Genomic DNA, 18735 nt, shown 5'->3' on the forward strand with positions numbered 1-18735 from the left:
TATGTCTGTGAGTCTGTTTCTGTTTCATATTTAAGTTCATTTGTCTTTTTTTTGTTTTTTTTTTTAGATTCCACATATGAGTGATCTCATATGATATTTTTCTTTCCCTTTCTAGGCTTACTTCACTTAGAATGACATTCTCCGGGAACATCCATGTTGCTGCAAATGGCGTTATGTTGTCTTTCTTATGGCTGGATAGTATTCCATTGTATAAATATACCACAACTTCTTTATCCAGTCATCTGTTGATGGACATTTAGGCTGTTTCCATGTCTTGACCATTGTAAATAGTGCTGCTATGAACATTGGAGTGCGGGTGTCTTTTTGAATTAGGCTTCCTTCTGGATATATGCCCAGGAGTGGGATTGCTGGGTCAATGGTACATCTATTTTTAGTCTTGAGGAGTCTCATAGGAGAATAAACTTGGTGTGGCTTCAGTTCTTTAAAATTTGCTGGGACTGGATTTTTAACCCCAGTTGTCGGTCTTGGTCACTGCTCCCTGGATGCTTGAGGTCAGCCTTTTTCATTCCCTCTCACGTCCATACTCCCCGTCTGAACCTCCTCTGTTCATCTTCTGTAGCTCCCTCCTGACAACCACACCTCTGTGAGTTTAACTCATCAGATCCATTCTCCATTATTCTGGACCAAGGCCCTGTGGGGTCTGCACCCTGAGTCCTGGGCAGGCTCATCTCTATTCTGCTGTCCAGACTCCCCCTCAGGAGCTCTTGGTATCTGTGCTGGGCCACGCCCTGTTGGTCAGCTCAGCTCATCCTGTTGTCCAGGTGTCTGGAATTCTTACCAAGGTGGTTTAAAAAAAACAAAACTATTCTTTTTATTGTGGTAAACCTATATAACATAAAATTTACCACTTTAATCATTTTTATGTGTATAATTCAGTGGCATTAATTATATTCATAGTGTTGTGCAATTATCCCCACTATCCTAGAACTTTTTCATCATTCCCAAAAGAAACTACTCCTTAAGAAATAACTCTGCAATCCCTCTTTCTGGTCACTCTGGTTATCCAGTCCCTGGTATCTCTGTTCTACTTTGTTTCTGTGAATTTAACTACTTTTGGTACCTCATATAAGTGGAATCATACAATATTTTCCCCTTTGTCACTGGCTTATTTCACTTAGTTTTCAAAGTTTTCAAGGTTCGATTTTTTTAAATCGTGGTAAAATGCACGTAACATAAAATTTAACATCGTAACCATTTTGAAGTGTGTACAGTTCAGTGGCGTTAATTACACTCATATTGTTGTTCAACCAGCACCACCTTCCGTCTCCAGAATTTTTTCATCTTCCAAAACTGAAACTCTACATCCAGTGTAAAATAACTGCCTGTATATGCCTCCTTCCCCCCAGCCCCTGACGACTATTATTCTACTTTCTGTCTGTATGAATTTTACTTCTTTAGGATCTCATATAAGTAGAACTGTACAGTATTTGTCTTTTTATAGCTGGCTTGTTTCACTTAGCATAATGTCTTTAAGTTTCATCTATATTGAAGCATATGTCAGAATGTCCTTCCTTTTTAACACTGAGTGATAGTACATTGTATATACGTACCGCGTTTTTTTATCCATTCATCTGTTGATAGACACTTAGATTGCTTCTACCTTTTAGCTGTTATGAATAATGCTACTATGAACATGGGTGTATAGATATCTCTTTGAGTCCCTGCTTTTGGATGTATACCTGGAAATGAAATCACTAGACCAAACGGTAATTCTAGCTTAAATTTTTTGAAGAATCACCCACCTGCTTTCCAGAGCAGCTGTACCATTTTACAGTCCCACCAACAGTACCCGAGGGTTCCAGTTTCTCCACATCTTCGCCCATACTTTTTATTTTCTGATTTTTTTAAATAGTAGCTATCCTAATAGGTGAAGTGGTATCTCATAATTTTGATTTGCATTTCCCTAATATCAGTGATGTTAAGTATCTTTTGATGTGCTTATTGGCCATTGTGTACATCTTCTTGGGAGAAATAATTAAAGTCTTTTGCCCATTTTTAAATCAAGTTGTTTCTTTTTTTGTTGTTATTCAATCGTAGGAGTTCTCTCTACAGTCTAGATATCAATCCTTTTCAGATACATGATTTGCAAAAATTTTCTCCCTTTCTGTGGGTTACCTTTTTACTCTGTTTATAATGTCTTTTGATGCATTAAAGTTTTTAGTTTGCACAAAGTCCAGTTTATTTATTTATTTTCTTTTGTTGCCTAAGTCTTTGGTATTATATAATAAGTCATTGCCAAATCCAGTGTCATAAAGCTTTTCCCCCATGATTCCTTCTAAGGGTTTAATAAAGAGATCTTTAAAGATGCTAAGAGTTTCATAACTGTAGGTCTTATGTTTAGGCTTTTATCTACTTTGAGTTAATCTTTATATAGAGTGTTCAGTAAGGACCTGTCTTCATTTGTTTATGTGTGGATGTCTAGTTGTCCCAGCAGTATTTGTTGAAAACACTGTCCTTACCCCCACTGAATAGTCTTGGCACACTTGTTGCAGATCAGTTGGTCATGCATGCAGTGGTTTATTTCTGGATTTTTAATTCTGTTCCATTGGTCTGTAGTCTGTCCTTTTGCTGATAACATGCTGTTTTGATTTTTGTAGCTTTGTAGTGAGTTTTGAAGTCAAGAAGTGTGAGTCCTCCAACCTTACTCTGCTTTCACAAGATTGTTTTGGTTATTGGGATCCCTTGAGAATCCAAATGAATTTTAGGATGAGTTTTTCTATTTCTTGAAAAAATGCCAACAAGATTATACTGTATAGCACAGGGAAATATACACAAGATCTTATGGTAGCGCACAGAGAAAAAAAATGTGACAATGAATATATATATGTTCATGTATAACTGAAAAATTGTGCTCTACACTGGAATTTGACACAATATTGTAAAACGATTATAAATCAATAAAAAATGTTAAAAAAAGAAAAAATGCCATTGAGGCTTTGATAGTGAGACATTGAATCTCTTTAGATTCACTTTGGATAGTACTGACATATTCAAAATAACAAGTCTTCAAATCCACAAACATGGGATGTCTTCCCATTTATTTACATCTTTTCAAATTTCTTTGGGCAGTGTTTTGTAGTTTCAGTGTGTAAGTCTTTCAACTCCTTGGTAAATTATCCCGAAGTATTTTATTCTTTTCTATCCTTAAATGTAGTTGTTTTCTTAATTTCCTTTTCAGAGTGTTCATCGCTAGAGTATAAAAAATGCAACTGGTTGTGTCGTGTTGATTTTGTATTCTGCAGCTTTGCTGGATTCATGAGTTAGTTCTAGCAGTTTGTGTGTGTGTGTGTCAGTGTGTGTGTGTGTGTGTGTCAGTGTGTGTATCTGTGTGTGTTCTTTAGGGTTATTTACATATAATACCATGTTCTCTCTGAACAGATAGTTTTACTTCTTCCTTTCCAATTTGGATGCCTTTCATTCCCTTTTCTTGCCTCATTTCTCTGACTAGAACTTCAAATACTATATTGGCTAGAAGTGGCAAAAGTAGGCATCTTTGCCTTGTTCCTGATCTTAGAGGAAAAGCTTTTAGTCTTCCACCATCAAGTATGATGTTAACTATGAGTTTTTCCATATATGGCTTTTATTGTATTGAGAAAATTCTATTTTATTTTTCATTTGTTGAGTGCTTTTGTTATGAAAGAGTGTTGGATTTTGCCAAATGTTTTATTTTCTGGATTAAGATGATCCTATATGTATTTTTTAATCCTTCATCCTATTAACAGTATATTACAATGATTGATTTTCATATGTTGAACTGCCCTGGTCATGGTGTATGCTCCTTCTAATGTGTTACTGAATCCAGTTGCTAATGTTTTATTGAAGATTTTTCCGTTAGTATTTATCAAAGGTATTAGTCTGTAATTTTTGTTTTGTTTTGTTTTGATCTGGCTTTGATATCAGGGTAATGCTGGCTACATAGAATGAGTTAGGAATTGTTCCCACCTCTTCAACTTTTTGAGAGTTTGAGGAATATTGGTGTTAATTCTTAAGTTGTACAATTCACCAGGGAAGCCATCTGATCCTGGGCTTTTCTTTTTTGAAAGATTTTTGATGAATAATTCAATCTCTCTGCTTATTATAGGTCTATTCAGATTTTCTGTGTCTTCTTGAGTCAGGTTAGTAGTTGGGTGTTTCTAGGAATTTGTCTATTTCATCTAGGTTACCCAGTTTGGTAGTTAAAAAACTTCGTATGTCTTCTTTGGAGATTTGTCTATTTAGATCTTCTGCCCATTTTTAATCAGGTTGTTTGGTTTTTGGGTTTTTTTTTTTTTTTGATACTGAGTTGTATGAGCTGTTTGTGTATTTTGGATATTAACCCTTTATCAGTCATATGATTTGCAGATATTTTCTCCCATTCAGTAGTTTGTGTTTTTGTTTTGTCAAAGGTCTCTTTAGTTCTGCAAAAGCTTTTAAGTTTAATTAAGTCCCGTTTGTTTATTTTTGCTTTTGTTTCCTTTGACTTATGAGACTGATCAAGAAAATTGCTACAATTTATGTCAGATTCTTCTACCTATGTTTTCTTCTAGAAATTTAATGGTTTCCGGCCTTATTTAGGTCTTATACATTTTGAGTTTATTTTCGTAGATGGTGTGAGAAAATGGTCTAATTTCATTCATGTGCATGTAGCTGTCCAGTTTTCCCAGCATCACTTATTGAAGAGACTGCTTTTTTCTCATTGTGTATTCTTGCCTCATTTGTTTTAGATTAATTGATCGGAAGTGTGTTTCTTTCTGGGCTCTGTATTCTGTTCCTTTGATCTATGTGTCTTTTTCTTTTTCAGTACCATCCTGTTTTGATTACTATTTGTAGCTCTGTAGTATAGCATAGTGTAGTACAGTTGGGGAACATGATACCTCCAGCTTTGGTTTTTTTCCTTAAGATTTGTTTGGCGATTTGGGGTCTTTGTGGTCTTTGTTCCGTATGCATTTTAGGATTATTTGTTCTAGTTCTGTGAAAAAATGCCATGGGTATTTTGATAGGGGTTGAATTAAATATGCCGATTGCTTTGGGTGGTATTGACATTTTTAATAATATTAATTCTTCCAATACAAGAACACAGGTTATCTTTACATTCCCTTGAATCATTTTCAAAATCCTTCACAAATGTTTCATAGTTTTCAGAGTGCAGATATTTTACTTCCTTGGTTAAGTTTATTCCTAAGTATTTTATTCTTTTTGATGCAATTTTTAGACAGGATTGTTTTCTTGCATTTTTTTTCCTGATAGTTGATTATTAGTGTAAAGAAAAGCAATAGATTTCTGTATTTCAATCTTGTATCTTGCAGCTTTACTGAGTTCATTTATTAGTTTAATGGTTTTTCAGTGGAGAGACTTTAGAATTTTCTATATGTAGTATCAAGTAATCTGCAAATAGTGACAGTTTTATTTTTTCCCTTCCAATTTGGATGCTTTTCTTTTTCTTGTCTGATTGCTGTGGCTAGGACTTCCAATATTACATTAAATAGAAGTGGCCAGAGTGAGCATCCTCGTCTTGTTCCTGATTTTAGAGGAAAAGCTTTTAGCTTTTGACTGCTGAGTATGATGTTAGCTGTGGGTTTGTCATAAATAGCCTTTGTTACGTTGAGATAAGTTCTTTCTATACCAACTTTGATGAGAGTTTTTATCATGAATGGATGTTGAATTTTGCCTACTGTTTTTTCTATGTCTATTGTGATGATCATGTGATATTTATCCTTCAATATGTTAATGTGATGTATCACATTTTTCAATTTGTGGATATTGAACCATCCTTGCATCCATGGAACAAATCCCACTTGATCATAGTGTATGATCCTTTAAATATATTATTGAATTTGGTTTGCTAGTATTTTTTGAGGATTTTTGCATCTATATTCATCAGAGATATTGACCAGTAATTTCTGCTTTGTAATGTCTTTGTCTGGTTTTGGTATCAGAGTAATGATGGCTTCACAGAATGAATGTGGGAGTGTTCCCTTCTCTTCAGTTTATTGGAATAGTTTGAGAAGGTACTGTCTACTTGTTTTAAACTAGTAATCATTTAAGTTAATATTCTAAGAAGTTTACATTTTCACTTCCCTCCTCCACATTTTGTGTTTTTGATGTCATAGTTTACATCTTCCCATTTATAACTTAACTGTTTATTGTAGTTACAGTTGATTTCCCAAATTTGTCTTTTAATCTTTGTATGAGCTTATGTAAGTGGTTGATCCACAGCCTTTACTATATATTTGTCTTTACTAGTGGGATTTTTCCTTCGTTTAAATTCTTACATCTTTCTTTTCCACTTAGAGAAGATCCTTTAACACTTCTTTTAGGATTGGTTTAGTTTTTCCTTATCTGAGAAGTTTATTATCTCTCCTTCAGTTCTGAATGATAATCTTGCTGGGTATAGTATCCCTAGGTTGTAGGTTTTTCCCTTTCAGCCCTGTAAGTATGTCACACCATTCCCTTCTGGCTGCAAAATTTCTGCAGAAAAATCAGCTGATAGACTCATGGGGTTTCCTTTGTATGTGACTCTTTGTTATTCTCCCGCTGCCTTTAAATTCTCTCTTTATCCTCAGCCTTTGCCATTTAAATTTTTTTCGTGGGTCTCTTTGATGTGTCTTGATGGATCTCTTTGGGTTCATCTTGTTTAAGACATTCTGTACTTCCTGTACCTGAATATCAGTTTCCTTCTTTAGGTTCAGGGAGTTTTCATCCATAATTTCATCAAATACATTTTTGATCCTTTTCTTTTCTCTCTTCTTCTGGAACCCCTATATTTTGAATGTTAGCATGCTTCATGTTGTCCTAGAAGTCCCTTAAACTGTTCTCATTTAAATTTCTTTTTCTTTTTACTGTACTGATTGGGTGATTTCTATTGTTCTGTCTTCCAGATCACTTATGCATTCTTCTGTATTACCTAGTCTACTGTTAATTCCTTCTAGTGTGTTTTTCATTTTAGTTATTGTGTTCTTCAGCTCTATAGATCAATGATGCTTTTTTTCTCACTCTGCCAATCTCTGCCTATTAATTGGAGAGGTCAGTCCATTTACATTTAAAGTATTAATGGATTATAAAGGACTTCTGCTGTTTCGCTGTTTGTTTTCTGTATGTCTTAAAGGGTTTTTTCCCCTCAATTCCTTCATTATTGTCTTTTCAAAAATTTTAGAGTTTTTTTGTAGTGTATAATTTTGATCCACTTCCCTTTTACTTTTCTGTATATGTTTTTGTTATTTTCTTTTTGGTTAACTTAAGACTTATAATTAAAACCTTAAACTTATAACAACCTATAATGTCAGCTTTGTTTCAAACACTCTGTTCCTTTACATTTCTGTCCCGCCTCTTCTGTGTTGTTTTTGTCACATATTGCATCTTTGGACATTGGGTGCCCATTAGCATAGGTTTATAATTATTATATATTGCTTTTGCCTTTTAACTCATATAGGGGAAAAAGAATTAAAACCAAGAGGACCATATTATTGGCTTATGCATTTAACTATGTAGTTCCCTTCTTTATTTCTTCACATAGCTTTGAATTACTGTCTATTCTTTCATTTCAGCCTGAAGGACTCCCTTAAGCATTTCTTGTGGGGCAAATCTTTTAGTAACAACTTCTCTTGGTTTTCATTTATCCATGTGTCTTAATTTCCCCTTCTTCGTGAAGGATCGTTTTGCTAGATGTAGAATCTCGGTTGACAGTCTTTTCTTTCTGCACTTGAAGTATTTTTTTTCCCCTGTCTCTTCTCCTTGGTATACCACAGATCCCTTAGGCTCTGTACATTTTCCTTTTCTTCATTTTTTTTTTCTTTTCTTTCTGCTCCTCAGCCTTGATCATTTCAATTGTATGGCCTCCAGTTTGCTGATTCTTTATTCTGCCTGCTCAAATCTGTTGTTGTGAGCCCCTCTAGTGGAACTTTAATTTTGGTTGTTATACTTTTCAGCTGTAATATTTGGTTCCTTTTATTACTTATCTCTCTTTTTTTGTGTATATATATATATATATATTTATATTTATTGAAGTATAGTCAATTTACAGTGTTGTATCAATTTCTGGTGTACAGCATAATGCTTCAGACATACATGAACATACATATATTCGTTTTCATATTCTTTTCCACCTTAAGTTACTACTGTTTGTCTCTTTATTGATATTCCCATGTTGTCCATGTGTCATTTTCCTGGCTTCTTTTTTTTGTTCATGATTTCCTTAACTCTTTGAACATGTTTAAAACAGTTGACTTAAAGTTTTTATTTTCTATGTGCGGTATCTAGACTTCTTCAAGAACAGTTTCTGTTAAATTGTCCTTTTTTCCCCTGTGTATGGATCATACCTTCCATTTTCTTTGTAAAGATTTATGATTTCTTGTTGAAAACTGGACATCTGAATATTATAAGTGATAACCTTGGAAAATAGATTCTTTCCTTCACTGGCATTTGCTGATTTTTGTTTGCTGAAGGCATAGCTAGTGGTCTTTTTTTTTTTTTGCAAGCTATATTCTGTTATAGTTTATTACAATATATTGAATATAATTCCATGTGTTATGTATTAAATCCTTATTGCTTATCTATTTTATGTATAGTTTGTATCTGTTAATTCCATACTTCTAATTTGTCCCTTCCCAAGAATTTCTTGATTTTTCTGGGTCTTTAGTATTTCCTTCTACATTTTAGAAACAGTCCATTTATTTGTATGAACTTGCTGTATGAGATTTTGTTTCGGATTGTATTGAGTCTGTTGATCACCTGGGTAAGATTTGATACGTTAACTGTAGTAAGTCTTTCTATGAACATGACATTTCTTTGTTTATGTCTTTTTAATTTTCTCTCAGTAGCATTTTGTGGTTTTCAGTGTAAAGGTGTTACACATCTTTCTTTAATTTACCCGAAGATAGTTGATATTTGGAATGTGGTTGTAGATTATATTGCTTTTTAATTTCGCTTTACAGCTGTGTGTTGCTAGTATATAGAAATATGGTTGATTTCTTCACCTTGTATCCTGCAATCTTGCTAAATTTGCTTCTCAGTTCTAGAAGTTGGTTTGTCTGCTCTTTTGGGTTTTCTTTGTACACGATCTTGTCATCTGCAAGTAAGGATGGTTTTCCTTTTGCTTTTCCAATCTATACCACTAATTCTTTTTCTTATTATTGGTTGGAACTTTCTGAACAGTGTTCTAGGGCAGGGAGAATGATGGGGGAAGTACGTTTGGCATTGCACCATCAGCACAGGGTTGGCTGCGGGTTCTGCAGAAGCCCTTCCGGATGGAGGAGGCACTCTCCAGCTTCGGCTGCTGTCCTTTCCATGAACGAGTGTAGAACTGGTCGGACACTTTTCCCGCATCTGTGGGGAGCATCACATGGGGTTCTCCCTTGGGGGGTGTAATTACAGTGAGATGCAGTGATTTCTTCTGGGGCAGCAGCATTGCATTCCTGGGGCAAACCTCACTTGGCTCTGATGTTTTAGCTTTCTTATAGTTCCTTGGTTAGATCTGCCCACATTGTGTCCAGGGTTTGAAGACTGTTGGTCCATACCCTCCTTTATAGTAGCTCAGCAGGTTTCTGCATCACGGCCATACCGGTCTCACCATTACAGCTCATTTCTCATTCCTTGTGCTATTTTTCCTCTGGGGTTGTACCTGGGGTGCGGAGAGCAGAGGGGCTGTCCTGCCACTGACCCCGGGGCTCTGGGCACACAACCCTGCACAGCTCCCAGCTGTTGTGGTCCTCCTATGATGGCACTGACCAGTCAAACAGGAGGCCTTTGGGTTGAGGTCTGTGGTCCCCTCACTGTGACTTCAGGGTTCAGGTTCTACGGGCTCTGCTCTGCAGCCTGCTCTGGCCTGTGAACAGTCAGGGCACGTGGCCCAGAGGTGGCCGGGCTGTAGCTTTGCAGAGTAAGGGAGGGAGGGTGGCTGCTTCCCAACCCTGCACTTTCACTTTGGTGTCCCATTGAAAGGTGCTCCGTGGCGGGTCCCGAGACTGCACTTTCTTGAGGATGGAGAAACTGCAGGGAGCCCCAGGGCCACTTAGGGAAGCCAGCTGATAGAAGCCACGTGTCTTCCTCTTCTTGTTTTGTAGATGAACACACCTCGAACAGCAGTGGGGACGCCATGCCTGGCCCCGGCGCCCGGTCCTCTACCCACCGCGGTCATTCCTGGAGCTGCCCCAGCCCTGCCTGTGCCCATGCCAGGTACTGCTCTCTCCTGCCTCCCAGCCCCGCCCTATGCACTGCCTTCGGGCCAGTATGGAAACCTGCTCCCAGCTCCAGTGTCCTGGGGGCCCTGGGCAGCCCAGGCAGGCAGCCGGAGCCCCACTGGGGGGCCAGGCTTGGGTGCAGCAGGCGCACCAGCGCTCCCCGTGTTCTTGCGGCCGCCCACGGTCAGCACGCCCGGCCCCAGGCTGCGGATCACGTAGCTCTCTGTCCTACCGCTTGCCAGATGGAACAAGCCTGAAGTGAGCTGCCCGGAGGAGTCGGGTTATGGTTTGGCCTCCGAGTCTTGCCCTGCCTGCCCGTGGGCACCCAGCCGGGGCGGGTGGCACATGGGTGGCAATCCTTACTTCCCTTATTGCTACAGACTGTTCCCTCTTCAGTTCCTGTGCTCCATACTTGCTGTCTTTGCACTCACTTCCTGTACTTGAATCAATGGTTAGAACTTCGTAATCACCCTGCAGAAGTACAGTGCCTTGAATTCCAGCTTTTCCGTTCCCTGATGGAAAGAGATGTTCTTAAAAAATTATGTATCAGAAAAGGTGTACTTTGTTTACAGTTGGCTTGTGTGTTAATATCTCTATTTCCCATTTTAAGTTGCAGAGATATGAATGGTTTCCAAATCTGAAGCTAAAGTCTGACCTTTACTTTTGTTGTACATGCTTTTAAAAAAAAAATTGAACTAGTGACCTTGAATATTGAAGAGTTGCAAATGCTGTGGGAGTGCTCCTTTGTATTCATAAAACAAGGTCTCTCTGGCTGTGTATGGTCACTGATAGCAAACAGATGCATACATGCTGTCACCTGCGGCGTCGTGGGCGCTGCCAGCGAGCTGCCCAGGATGCATGGTGATCGGGGCCGTACTTGCTGATGGTAGCTGGTCTCTTAGTAAGGAATGTCAGCGTCTGTGTTTGGCTGTATGCAACCTGCTAGGTAAGCAGACACGCCCTCGTGACCCAAAGCCTGCAGGGCTGCCGTGAGTGTGGGGGGAGGTAAAGATAAGTGTCCCGTATGGGAGCACAGGCAGGCCACCCGCTCTGCAGACTCAGCACGGCCCCCTCCTGCTCTGGGGCCTGCCGGCCCTCCTACCGGCCTGCCCTCCTTTCCCGTCGTTTGCACTGAGGTCCTGTGGCCAGCTGGGCCTAGCTTTGCCACCTGCTCGCAGGCTGCCCCGCCCACCTCTGGCCCCCAGCCTGGTTCTCCAGGCCCCGAGGCCACCCTGCTGCGGGTGGGAAGGTCCCTCTCCTGGAGATTTCAGTGGGACTCATCCACCAAACAGCCCTTGGAGGGAGCTGAAGGCCCCACTCCCCACTGGCCAAGACGTTTCGCGTTTCCCACTGGGAGGCAGCGGGCTGGGCTGCCCAGCTGTGCATTGTACAGTACTGCTATACTTTCGGGACTTCACTAGAACTAGCTAAATTATTTTGGTTTAAATATATATTATTCCATCAATTCAGTTAGAATTGAATTTTCTGGGTGATTATGCAGAATCTTCTGCCAGGGCACGACGCTATAGTAAGAGATTTCTGTCCTCTGTAATGTGCCCCTCAGCCCTTTGGTTGGGAGTCATGTATTCCTGGTTCCTGAGGGTGGTGGAGGCTGCCCTCCCCCGCCCCCCCCCCCTTCTGTACCGGACGTGAGGTTTGGGGTCCTGGCCTTGTACGTGAACGGTCAGTGGTACAGAATCCCCAAGAGTCTGTATATATGGAGAAAAAATAAAGATTTTTGCTTGAAAACAGTGTGGAACAACCTCTTTTTCTTACCTTCTGTCCCTGTAAGAGCTGAACCAGCCAGCCTGCAGGGAGGACAGGGGTGGGTAGCGCTGGCAGGCAGCACTGCCCTGTCCTGGGCACAGCTTCAGTCTCAGCCCCATGCTTGTGGTCACCAGCTTGCCGAGCAGAACAGGGTGGCCACGAGGGGCCTGGGCGCTAAGCAGGAGATGCTGGCTTCCTGGCATGTGACTGACACTGAGCCAGCCTGGCTCAGGACGGGAGTGGGCCACTGGGCAGAGCCCCCCTGCCAGCTCTGCTGGCTCCGGGCCTAGGCCGGCCTGTTCACTTGGCTTTCAAATTCTGAACTTGACCTGTATTTAGATGTGCAATGGGCTCTGCCCCATGGAGTGTGTGAGTCTTGTGGCCAACTCAACACTGTCTCTGACCCTTGTCCATGTTGGCTGTCTCACAGAAAGCTAGGTTGGCATGACTCACTGTGGACAGAGCTGGGTGGGGCTGGGGCCACCTGCCCAGGGGTCACCTGAGGGGCTCTGCTGTCCTATAGGTGCAGGGCTGTGGTTTGGGGAGGCCCTCTGGAACTCAGCACAGCCTTGATGGCCTTATGTTCAAGCTGGGGTTCGTGCTGCCTCCTGCCTCGCCCAGCTTGGGTGGCCTCCTGGTTTGTTCGCCCTACGTCCCCACTGAGATGCAGTCAGGCTTTGTGCCTTGGGCCACTTGCGTGCCCTGTCCCAGGGCTGGCCCTGAGCAGGGGCAGGGGCACCTTGGCCTGTTGCTCTTCGTGCTGTGCCCAGGGAGCCAGAGGCACCCGGCTCTCCAGGGTTGCAGGCACTGGGAGGCCCCGCCTGGTCGGGCAGCTGCTCAGCAGGGAAGGTAGTCAGATGGCAGAGGCAGCCTGGGGGGGTCTGTCTGCGTAGCGCGTGGGTCGTGGTCAGGCGGCCTGGCCCTCCGAGGAAGGCCACTTCCAGGGCCTCATGTGACCGCATTGGGCCTGTAATGAGCTGTGGCGGTTTTGTTTTCTAGATTCTGAAAGTGAGAAGCCCGACTGAGCCCAGGCAGGCCGACCCAGACGCCAGGCCCCGTGTCATCTCACGCCGAGAAGGCGAGCCCACGCCTCGTGTCCGGTTCACGATGTTTTGTAACCACTTTCTAAGCATTTTTTATTCACAATTGGAAACACAAATGTAAGCAAGAATAAAAAATATTTTGGGGGAAACAGGACTTTGGTTTTTCAAACTCTCCTTTCTGGTGACCCCTAGACAGGCAGGTGACCCGAGATGGTGGTGAGCAAATGAGGACGTCGGCGAAACTCCCGGGACGACACAGCGGGCCGGGGCGCGGGGTGGGTACCCTTAGCTGAGGGGCCCCGAATGCGGTGATGACACTTCATACTGTGCTTTACAGTGGCCCTGGTAGCTCGGGGTCGTTGTGTTGGGATAGCAGCTGGGGTGGGTCAAATGTGTAATAAGGTGACCTCTCAGAGAAGCCGCTGAGGCAGCTGGATCTTAGCTGGCCTGGCCCCTGTGTTCACCCGTCATTCTATTCCAGGCCCATGAGGCATCAGACCCTGGGAGGCTGACCATGGTGACCATCTCTGGTGTTGGTCCCTTGGCTCAGAGGCTTGGGCCTTGGGCACACAGGTCCATTCGTTTCTCTGACCCTTGGGTCCCCCCACTCTGTCTTGAGGGCTCACCATCCATTCCCCATGCACAGGACAGGCATCCACAGTGACCTGAAATGGCCCTTCCTCTAGAATCCATGTGTGTCACTGGGAGGAGCCAGCCCTGGGGTCGGAGACCCCTGGCTATGGCCGGTGGCCGGCCCTTACAGGGCTGCATCACCACCGTGGTACGGTGTCCAAAGCACAGTATGAAAGACAGGAAACCTGCTAGTGGCCTCACAGGGTAACAAAGATGCAACCTGGCCAGTGGGAATGGAGGCTGACATTGGGACCCGAGGCCTCGGATAGCCACCCCCACACTGGGGTGGAGAAACTGCATCTTTATTTTCCTTAACCTCTGACTGCAGTTTAGTGATGAATGCAGGGCAGGAGCAGCGGCACCTGGGATGTGTCACCACTGGAGCACACAGATGCTTTGTAGAGCATTGTAGTTGTCACAGGTGTCCCCAGACGTAGCACACCACCACAGACGGGATGCCTTAAGCAACAGATGTTTATTTCTCCCAGTCCGGGAGGCTGGGAGGCCAGGATCAAGGTGCTGGCAGGTAGGTTTCATCCTGAGGCCTCTTTTCTCGGTGTCTGGGTGCTGTCATCTGAACATGTCCCCACAGAGCTCTTTGTGTCCATGTGGAGAGAGCAGGAATGAGCTCTGTTTTCTCTTCCTCTTCTTATAAGCACACTAATCCTATCAGGGCCCCACCCTTATGATCTCATTTAGTCTTAATTTTGTCCACAAAGGCCCTATCCACAGATAGACTGGAGATTAGAGCTGCAAAACCAACTTTGGGGTTGGGGGGACGAACATTCAGCCCATAACATGTGGCTTTCTAAATAATTCTAGTACACAATCTGTTTATAAGATGGAAACTGTCCCTACTTGTCTCTACTGGGACACACATATTTTAAAGCTAAAATTAAGTGCATACCAAATGTATGTATGTACAGAAAGAAGGTGGGAGGGGAGATAGAGCCATATTTGTGGCAGAAAACTAGAAGGAATTGCCCACTGCTCCTTCTGCTGGGCCCCAGGTGAACTCGTGGGGAGATGGGGAATCACCCCCTCCAACCCTAAAGCATTAGCAACAATGGACCGGAGGGACAGCACCCATTGGTGAACAGACTCGGCCAGCTGCCTGGGACTGGTCAGTGCACCAGTGCTGAGGGCCACAGAGCTTTCAGTTTAGAAACTCAAGTGGACAGAATTGTAGAAAAGAGAAAAAAGGGAACAAAGAACTGATGAGATAAATAAAAATCAAACAAGAAGATGACAGACTTAACCCTAACTGTATCAATAGCTACAATTCTGTAATGGTATCTAAATGGTCTGGTCACCTTGATTAAAAGAAATTGTCACATTGGATTTAAAAAGACCCAATTACTATGGCCCTACCACCCTAAACGTGTCTGGTCTCATCCAAAAAAGACCCAATTATATGCTGTGTACAATAAACATACTTTACATATAAAGACACATAGGTTTAGATAAAAGGACGGATCAAGATATATCATCCTAACATCATTCAACAGGAAGCTGGAGTCACACAATGCGGATTTCAGAGCAAAGCTTATTGTGAAAGCGAAGATACCATTTCATAATGAAAGCAGGTCGACTCACTGAGAAAACATGATTCAAATTGTTCCTACCCCCAATAACAACTTTAAAACTACATGAGAAAAAGAGAACTGAGAAGAGAAACAAACAAACCCACAGACAGATATTTCAGTATCTATCCCTCAGTAAGTGACAAGACAAGGAGACAGAAAGCCACCGTAATAGGGTGTGACACCATTTTTGGTTTCTGAGTGCTGACAGCTTTTAAGCTTCACATTCCCTCTTCTCCTGCTGACATCTGGGCATGCTGATAAGAAGCCCGCCCTTGGCACCTTGGGAAATTCATGCTGTAAATAGAAGGCCTCATCCTAACACTTCTCCCTAACCACTGCAAAAACCACAAGCCAGTTCTCCTGCCCTGCTCACTCAATCCATTTTGGACCTTAAAATCTCTTTATGTGAGTAACAAAACTTTCTATCCTCTCGTGTGTGTGTGTGCGTGTGTGCACACGCACATCATCAGTATCAATATCCAAGCCAAATTTTGGGTGGAGGTCCCTCCTTGTTTCTGCGAAGTGACCACAACAATCACTAAGAACATATGACTTTGGAGAGAGCCAAGATGGCGGAGTGGAGGGACTCACAGCTCAGGCCCTCCCACACATCCACCAAGAATTAAATCTGTAGACCCACTGAATCACACAGAACACCTACTGAACTTTGGTAGAGTGTCTCTTCCTTCGAAATATAGGAAGATTCCTCACAAAAACCTGTAGGAGAAAAAAAAAGGAAGGAAAAAAAAAAAAGATTGGTGTGGGACCAGTCCCACAGGGAGGGAGTGGCAAAGGAAGAAAGGCACCTTCGTGCTAGGACAACCCATCTCTAGCTGGGAGGTCAGTGGGGACAGAAGCGGAGCTTCTGAGGCGTGGAGGAGAAGGTGGCAGCCGCTTGGCAGACAGAACTAAGAGAAACTGGCACAGTTTGTACTGTCTATGAGACTCACTTGAGATTTAATGACACACAATTAATGAAAGTCATAGAATGGAAAAAGATATTCTAGGCAAATGGTAACCCAGAAGAGCAAAAATGGTCATACTTACATTATACAGAATAGTCTTTAAATTAAAGCATGTTCAAAGAGGGAGGGTTGACTTCTAGTAGACCTTGAGCTTCATTATATGCTCATTGTAACATTAGCATGGTAAATAACACGCCCACAGGCGCCACGACAGTCCCAAGGCTAGCCACAAAAGGCCAGAGAGTGGGAAATGCCCAACTTCCTGGGAGTCCTAGCCCCTTCCCCAGGGTAGTTAGACTAGTCCTTCCACTTTAAGCACATGAGCCCATTAAAAGCTGGCAACACGGTGCCTTGTGGCCTCATGGCCTCCCCTCTCTCTCTGCCTCCTCTTTGGAGACTGCCCACATTCTGTCTATGGAGTGTGTATCTACTTTAATCTCACACCTCAACACCTCATGGCCACACCTCATGGCCTTTCTCTTGCCCTTTTGATGTATCTCTCTAAATAAATCTACCTTTACTCAAAAAAAAAAAAAAAGAAAAAAGAAAAAAGAAAAGAAAAGAAAAAAGAATCCAAAGAGAAAAAGGATATTATATAATAATAAAATAATTTATTTGCCTATATATAGGTAGCAACTATGAATACATTTGCACCCAATAACAGAGCATCCAAATACATGAAACAAACATTGGCTGAGAGATACTGACCAAAATAATGAAATAGAGGATTTCAATAACCCACTTTCAATAATAAAAAGGACATCTAGATAGTAGATCTACAAGGAAACAGAGGGACTGAACAGTATATACCACATTGACCTGATGGACACACGCAGGACATACACTAAAAACAGCAGGGTATACATTTTCTCAAGTGTACATGAAACATTCTCCAGGATAGATTACACGTTAGGTCATAAAACAAAATTAAGACAATTAATATCTAACCATGCATATTTTCTGACCATAGTGGAATAATAGAAATTAATAGCAGGAGAAAACCTGAGGAGTTCAAAAATAGGAGGAAATTAAATAAATTATCTTGAAAATATAGTGGATCAGAGAAGAAATTAAGTGAGGAAATGGAAAATATATTAAGACAAATGAAAACACAATAGATCGAAATTGATGGTATGCAAAAAGCAATTTTAGAAGGAAACATTACAGGGATAAACACCCACATTTAAAAAGAAGAAATATCTCAAATAATGTAAACTTACACTCAAGAAACTACAAATAGAAGAGCAGTCTAAGCTCAGATTTAGGAAAGGAAGGAAATGATAATGATTAGAGCAGGAATACACAAAACAGAATAGAAAAACAATAGAAAAAAATCAATGAAACTAAAACTTGGCTTTTTGAAAGATCAATAAAAATGAAAGTCATATAGCTAGACTAAGAAAAAAGGAAAGACTCAAATAAAATCAGAAATAAAAGTGTAGACATGACAACAGATGACATAGAAATAAGAAGAATGACAGGAGACTACTGTGACAATTAAAAACCTATAAATTGGATAACCGAGAAAAAAAAAGGATAAATTTCTAGAAAAATATAACCTAAAAAAAGAATCATGAAAACAGAAAATCAGGACACATCTATAAATAGTAACAAAATTGAGTCAGGTGTCAGTAACTGCTTAACAAAGAAAAGCCCAGATCCATATAGTTCATTGGTACATTCTATCAAACATTTAAAGAAGAATGAATACCAATTCTACTTAAATTATTCCAAAAAACTGAAGAGGAGAGCACACTTCCAAACTATGATTATCTAGATACAAAAACTAGACAAAGGCACTAGAAGAACACTACAAGCCAGAGTCCCAAATGAAGAGTGATGGGAAATCCTCAACAAAATACTGGAAAATGGAATTCAACATTACACTGAAGTATCATATATCACAGCCAAGCGGGGCGTATCACTGTGATGCAAAATGGTTCAATATATAAAACTTAAACAATCTGATATGTCTCATTAACAGAATGAAGGCTAAAAGTTACATGATCATACTGATAGAGGCAGAAAAGTCATCAGTCAATATTCAACACATTTCATAGTAAAACCTCTAAACGAGCTTAGAATGGAAGAAATTATCTCAATATAATAAAGGCTATATATGAAAAGCCCATAATTAACAGCATAGTTGTTGGTAAAAAAACCTGGAAGCTTTTCCTCTATGATCAGGGAAAAGTCGAGGATATACACTCTCGCCAAGTCTACTCAACATAGTACTGGAATCCAAGACAGATCAATTAGGCACAAAAATTTATAAAAGATATTTTAACTAAGAAGAAGTAAAATGATCTCTGTTCATATATAGTATGATCTCTTACGTAAAAAAAAAAAAAAAAAGCCTAAACTCCATAAAACCCCTTATTTGAACTAATAAACAAATTCAGCAAAGTTGCATGATACAAAATCAACACACAAAAATTAGTGGCAAAAGACAATTACTTGTTTAAAAGCTACTATTACTGTAACTTGGGTTTTAACTCCAAATCTTGTGCTCTACATAACTTAGGAGACTAATGCATTTATGTTTATGTTTTTTAGACACATAAGG

General features: G+C 41.1%; 1 protein-coding gene across 9 annotated transcripts in view; it reads left to right on the forward strand.

Annotated features, from left to right (window-relative positions):
• The window catches only part of WNK2 (WNK lysine deficient protein kinase 2), a 116422-nt gene extending 103283 nt beyond the window's left edge, over window positions 1-13139 (forward strand). For 3 of the 9 annotated variants that reach the window (XM_074363007.1, XM_074363010.1, XM_074363013.1), the window contains 2 exons: window positions 10059-10170; window positions 12942-13139. In XM_074363007.1, coding sequence (XP_074219108.1) covers window positions 10059-10170; window positions 12942-12967 — 138 coding nt within the window. In that variant the 3' untranslated portion in view covers window positions 12968-13139. Of the gene's footprint in view, window positions 1-10058; window positions 12914-12941 lie in introns of those variants that run through there. The other 6 variants (XM_074363004.1, XM_074363005.1, XM_074363006.1 and 3 more) reach the window with 3 other exon arrangements.
• The last annotated feature ends 5596 nt before the right edge of the window (window positions 13140-18735 follow it).

This window comes from Camelus bactrianus, chromosome 4 (assembly GCF_048773025.1).
Source record: "Camelus bactrianus isolate YW-2024 breed Bactrian camel chromosome 4, ASM4877302v1, whole genome shotgun sequence".
In the NCBI taxonomy this organism is placed as follows: domain Eukaryota; kingdom Metazoa; phylum Chordata; class Mammalia; order Artiodactyla; family Camelidae; genus Camelus; species Camelus bactrianus.